This window comes from Lupinus angustifolius, unplaced genomic scaffold (assembly GCF_001865875.1).
Source record: "Lupinus angustifolius cultivar Tanjil unplaced genomic scaffold, LupAngTanjil_v1.0 Scaffold_1_426, whole genome shotgun sequence".
NCBI lineage: Eukaryota > Viridiplantae > Streptophyta > Magnoliopsida > Fabales > Fabaceae > Lupinus > Lupinus angustifolius.
In genome coordinates this window covers 9,445-16,109 of record NW_017715751.1, presented here as the reverse complement: position 1 = coordinate 16,109, position 6,665 = coordinate 9,445, and the positions used below count along the sequence as shown (strand labels likewise).

The window sequence follows — 6,665 nt, the reverse complement described above, 5'->3', positions numbered from 1 at the left end:
AATTCACAACTTTAAATCGAGCTGAGCTCTAATTTTACTCGGTTCGATTCATTTTCAACCCTAGTCAGCGTGAATATGATGATTATGGTGATCTACTTGCCCAAAGAAACACAAATTCCATAAAGCTTTGACGGAATAAAGTTGTTGTCAATATAAGTTTTAATTTGCTCTATTTGATAATAAATTATAATTTCCTATATAAAAACAAAAAAATATGTTATGCATACAAAGATGGAACGTAATAAGAGTAGGTGGGGTACCGGTCCCTTGTACTTGTTTTAAATTATTAAAATATTTATTTTTCCTAGTCATTTTGGGCATTTAAATTAAAACGTAGTTTATTAATTCGGATATTACACAAGAGACGACAATTTCACTTCTATCATTATTTTATTTAGCTTTCATGCAGCAATACAGTGTCTATAGAGCCAAAAAAAAACTCACTATCCTATTTAGCATTTACCATTGTTCAAATTATGGTACAAATTGTACACTTATGAGCAAAGTAGATGCATATTATTTGTTTAATCGAGTTATTCGTTTTATTTTAACTCTTTCGGTTTCTATAGCTACTACAGATAGATTATTTTGAGCAATGCAGAAACTAAAGTAAGATTATATACTAAGATGAATGATAAATTTCTGGAGATAACATGATATCTATATTGGAAAAAAATAGTTGTAACTTTTACCTCTGATTTAATTATTAATGAAATTAAATCTTTAAAAGAATTAAAAGTATCACTGTAAATGAATATATATTTTCTGTAACATCTTTAGTTGTTAATTAATGTTATATAAAATTAATATCTTATTTTGAAATTATAATTAAATAATGTGACCCATAAACTTTTGATGAAGATATACTATGTATATGGACTAAATTCATAATGTGGATAAAGTATAATGATTAAATTAAAATAAAATGTATCTAATGTAAGGATTAAATAAAAAGTTAAAAATGATCTAGATGTGAACATGGCATCTTCATTTGTTGTGTATGAGCAACACAATATCTTTATGATATTTACATAAACCAATGAAATGAATTTTTTTGATTTTATCAAAATTGGCATTATATTATCTTTTATGGATGTAAATCTCACCTAATACCGGAGAGTAAGTACTGAATATTGGAGAGTCTATTAGTGGACAAAAATTACAACAAGTAGAAAAAATTAACAGTCATAATTTTTAATTATTTTCCAATATAAAAAATTAAAATTACCCTTTTCAATTTCCCTCCATATCTTACTCTAAGCTTATGTTCTTACTCTCCCTAACAATGAAAGTAATAATAAATTAGATAAAAAATAGTTGATATTATATTAAATTTTGAAAAAACACGAAATATTTATTTTCCAACAAAAGGCATAAAAAGAAAGGGAATAACGTTTAACATGACTATTAGAAGATGCTAGATACTATCATTAGGACGAACACATTTATCGACTGCTCCATTCATTTATCACCTGATAAGGATCAACTGTCCCGTAATTTCTCTATCTCTATGTTTCGATCCAATCAAATTTTATGAAATAATATTAATTTCTATTTTTATAATTTTTTTTTAATGAATGAAACTTTCTCGTTAGATTGTGACATCAAATAAGACATGAATGAAAACATATTATTTTCATCCCAGTTCACCACCCTATTTGGCAAAAAAAACATGAACCTTTTCACTAAGGCATCATTTAAGGTTTGCTAGCAGAAGAAACTATGCCACATAGAAGGTAGTAAGCAATGGAATCATGATAATGATTAGGGAGAAAGTGTTTTTATTCTTGAATCACTTTTGTCATAAAAATACAGAATCAGAAAGATCTGCTTTTCCTCTAAAACACTAAGCATAATTTGAGACCCCAATTTTGGCCTATTATCATGGGACAAAAAATATGATATATATAAAGCAATCATATTAGTTGGTACAAGCTTTAAATGTTACATTACAGCAAAATTCATATTAGTTGGTACAAGTTTTATTATGCAGTTGCAGAACTTAACTCAAACTCTCATTTTTATTTATTTTCTTTCTTAATAAAGGAATAGGCTTTAGATAGTGGAAGAGAAAATTAGAGAAACCCAAGTTGTTGGTCAATGAAGAGTTTGAACTACTACAAAGTTAGAGAGAAGGGAAAGAATTGCAAGAGTTTTTTTTAATTTTTTTTAGCTTTTTTAAAAGTTCATGTTGTTTGAGATTGTTTTTGAATTTCAGATAAGAAGTTGTGTTTGTTTGTGTTGGATTTTCCCTATGATTATTATCACTTTTTTCCATAAGATTTTCACTTTTATGCTTTGTCTGTTAATTCTTGTCACTTAGCTGTACCGGTGAGATTTTGAACTTCCAAGTGTTTGTTAACTAACTACTTTAATGGGGTTTTGAGGTTATTTTTTTATATTTTTTCTTTCATTCATTTTAGCCTCTCATAGCTTTCTATGACTCTCTTTTTGTCTTATAATGCAGTTCTTCACGAGGTGTTGTCTGAAATTTTCAAAAAAAAACTTCAATCTTTATCCAATTATTTATTTTTATCTCTGTTATTTTAATTTCAATATGTGATCTTTTTACCAACAAGACTTTGATTTCGTAGTGTCTCATCAAATATTAGTTAGACTAAAATGTTAAATATTCGATTATTTTGTTACTGATAGATGAAAGATATTATTGGTTATAAAAATGTTTGATGCTTTCTGCACTGTTTTATTAATCTTTTTCTCCACACTCTAATCTCATTATTTCTCACTTGCAACCTTTTCGAGATTCTACTATATTCTTCACAACTTTTACCTCTTTGTTTTTATTTTATTATTAAAAGAAAGGATGTATGCATTTATAATGTAATAATTTTTTATATTATTATTACATTATCAATTATTTATCTTTCATCATTATTGATTCTTAAATAAAAATAATACAAACAAATAATAGCTGATATATTAACGTGCATAAATATTCCACCTATTTATTGAAAGCACTTTTACGAGTTTAATTGGGGTGCCTTAATAGTGTAAATTGCTATCGACAAATTTCATCATGTATTACTTTTACTTTTGAACCAATGATTATTAATATATAATGGGTGAATATTTTCTGTTACATTCATTCACTTATAATACACTAGGCAACATTGGTTATTTCTACTACACTTCTTTACTTATAGTCACTACTCACATATTCATTTTGATACACTTTTTTTTCTCACTCCACATAGTGACTAAAAAAAGTTGTAGTGAGGAAAAAGCTATTATGGGAAAAGCTACAAGGTGGTTGAAAGGATTGTTTGGTATGAAGAAAGAAAAGAATCACAATGATTCCAATTTGGTGTCAATGGTTCATGATAACAATGAAAAGAGAAGGTGTAGTTTTGCTAAACAAGGGAAGGATATAGCAGCAGCTTCTCCTAATAGTCATGTTCCACTTTCACCTTCTGGTAACAGTGCTTGGCTCAGATCCTATATTACTGAATCTGAAAATGAGCAGAACAAGCATGCAATTGCTGTTGCAGCTGCCACAGCCGCTGCTGCGGATGCGGCCATGGCCGCAGCGCACGCGGCAGTGGCAGTTGTGAGGCTGACAAGCCAGGGGAGGGGCACATTGTTCAGTGGGAGCTTAGAGAAATGGGCTGCAGTTAAGATCCAAAGTTTTTTCAAAGGCTATTTGGTATGTGACTTTATCTCTTAGGAATGTTCAAACCAAATTGATTGTTGTTAAAGGTGAATGATGTGTTTCTATTTCTAAGTAATGTGAATGTGTCTTTTTTTTAGAAATGTTTTATATCAAATGGTATTTACTAAATTGCATTGTTTTGTGATGCTTTTTGTCTGGGACAAATGTTTTTGGTTGAGATAAAGTGAAGTGCTTTGCTTGATTCTTACTCCCTTGTCTGCTCTTAAAAGGTGGGAAAGTTGGTTTAGATGAAGAGAGATATGTTGTACCATATCTTATCTCATACGTTATCCCACACCAATGATAATGAAACAAAAACAACAATAAAATTTAAAAAATTTAATTGACATGTTATGTTTTGATTGATACATGTCGAATGAGAGAATAACTGTGACAACAGATCTATGTCCCATTTAGATTCTTAATGAAACAGTGCCTGCATGTCTTTGGGTCATTGAAACTTGCATCTGCACTTTCCTTTCTTCACCATTTTGTTAAGGTTAATTTCATCACCACCTTATCAATGTCACTCTTTCTCATTCTAATGCAAAAAGTTTATGTTACAGAGACTTTGTGTACATTTATGGTTTTTAGTGTGTTCTATAAGAACTCGATTTGAACCTTATTTTGTTTCGATTCAGGCACGAAAGGCGCTTAGAGCACTCAAAGCATTGGTTAAGATTCAGGCTCTTGTGAAAGGGTATTTAGTTCGAAAGAGGGCTGCTGCAACTCTTCACAGTATGCAAGCTCTAATAAGAGCTCAAGCTACAGTTAGATCGCAGCAAGCTCGTCGTTCTCTGAGCAAAGATAATAGATTTTTAACAGAAGTTCTTGCAAGAAAATCTATGGTAAGATACTACTTTTCTTATCTGCATACCAATATCAAACATTACATTTCAACAATTAAGCAAATGCTGTTAGTACTCCAAATTAATATTCACATTTCTTATTAAGCAATGATAACTTCAGTTTTTGTTTTATAAAGTTATGATTGGTTGATAAAGAGTGTGAATAGACGATTCGAAATGTTAGTACTTTCACTCCAACGATTAATGTCGTATTTAATAGTATGTTCCTTATTCATTTGTTTTTTCTCGTAGGAACGATTTCATGAAACAAGGAGTGAATTCCACAGTAAAAGGCTACCTGCATCTTATGAAACGTCATTGAATGGATTTGATGAAAGTCCCAAAGTTGTTGAAATTGACACTTACAAGACTAGATCAAGATCTCGGCGCTTTACCTCTACAATGTCTGAATGTGGAGAAGATACGCCTCGTCACGCAATATCGTCTCCACTTCCTAGTCCATTACCCGGAAAAATCTCTGTTCCAGAATGCAAACATGTTCAAGATTTCGAATTGTACTTCAATGTCGACGAGTGTAGGTACTCCACAACACATAACACCCCTCGTTTCGCGAGTTATCGGAGGCCTAATGCCCCTGCTACACCGGCCAAGAATGTTTACGGAGATACTTACTTTCAACCTTACTGCAATTCTAATGGCTACATGGCCAATACTAAGTCATTTAATGCAAAAGTAAGGTCTCATAGTGCTCCAAGGCAGAGACCTGAACCAAAGAAAAAGCTTTCACTCAATGAAATGATGGCAGCTAGAAACAGCTTAAGTAGTGTTAAAATGCAAAGACCATCATCATATTTCCAGGCTCAAGAATCATGGAATTTACGAGATTGTTAATTCCGTAGTTACATAATTCTCTCATTGATGAAACAAAAAACATAATGCTTCTTCATTCTTGGAGAATCAAAAGGAAAATTGGATAGGAAAATGAAGCCATTATGATGTTAGTACATTGTAATATGTGTTAGCACTAGTTGTTACTACTTACTAGTTATAAACTCAAGAATAGAAAAAATCTGCTCGTGCACATTCTTTAGTGTTATTTTTCTTCTTTTAAATCATGCTCATTCATTTGTACCAAATGATTTAACATCTAGCAAATAATTTGGCTTGTGTTTTTATTTATTAAGAACACAACTTTATATATGAAATGTAAGTTCTGGTTTATAGTGTACACAGTTTTATATAATGATCACGTTGAACGATGTCATAATATTATATATATATATATATAAATAATTAATGAATATATATATAGATTCCTAGTTAATAATAGATGGAATAAGTAAACATCACTCTTATTATCAATATCATGTTTTGCATAATATCTACACTAAAAATCTATCTTTTCATGTAATCCCTCTTTGTTAATGTAGTTTGTGATGGGAAATTGCCCAAACCCAACAGTTTGGACCCTTTCGACTAATAATCCCGATTAACCTTGTTTAATCTGGTTGAACCAGATTTTGAACAACCAAAAAATGTCAATAATAACATATATTTAACTTTTTGAATGAAAACGAAGCTATTCCATATATCGAACTACGGTTGAACCACTTGGACCATCTATCCATTTCTAATATTATTGGTTCTAAGTACTTATTTGAAAAAAAACTAAATATAATCATTTCAGTCAGTATTTTGAATGATATTCATGGTAATCCAGCAAATTCAATTTTCATAATTTCACAAGTGGTAAGCTTATAATATATAATCAAGCATCAAGCATGTGATTTGTTAGTTATATCTTCAGCAAAGAGGAATAAAAACAAAGATTAACTATGTACCTATCTACCAAAAAAAACAAAAGAGATAGATCAAATCTAAATCTAAATTCAATTTTTAACCTCTTTCACAATGAATAATTAAATATATTTTTGAAATGAGAAAAGAACAAGATCTAAAATTTTGACCACGTGACTCCACGCACTGAGGTTTTCTGTGGGAATGGAATAGTGATGGAAGCATTGTTTGAAATTTTGGATATTAAATTAAGGATATTTGTACTAATCTTTAGGTAAGAGGATAAGGATGTAAAAGTGAATAAGTTTTATCCAAAAAAAAAATTAAAGATATAAAATTTATGATTCCAAAATCACATATTCATTATCTTTAATAGTTAAGAAGTTCTT

At 30.1% G+C, this 6,665-nt stretch overlaps 1 protein-coding gene across 1 annotated transcript; it reads left to right on the top strand.

Annotated features, from left to right (window-relative positions):
* Nucleotides 1–3,172: 3,172 nt before the first annotated feature.
* On the top strand, nucleotides 3,173–5,601 carry LOC109336921. The gene is made up of 3 exons (XM_019573757.1): nucleotides 3,173–3,664; nucleotides 4,312–4,518; nucleotides 4,771–5,601. Exons 1-3 carry the CDS (start codon nucleotides 3,251–3,253, stop codon nucleotides 5,368–5,370), a joined length of 1,221 nt encoding a protein of 406 aa, XP_019429302.1. The 5' UTR covers nucleotides 3,173–3,250; the 3' UTR covers nucleotides 5,371–5,601.
* Nucleotides 5,602–6,665: the final 1,064 nt, after the last annotated feature.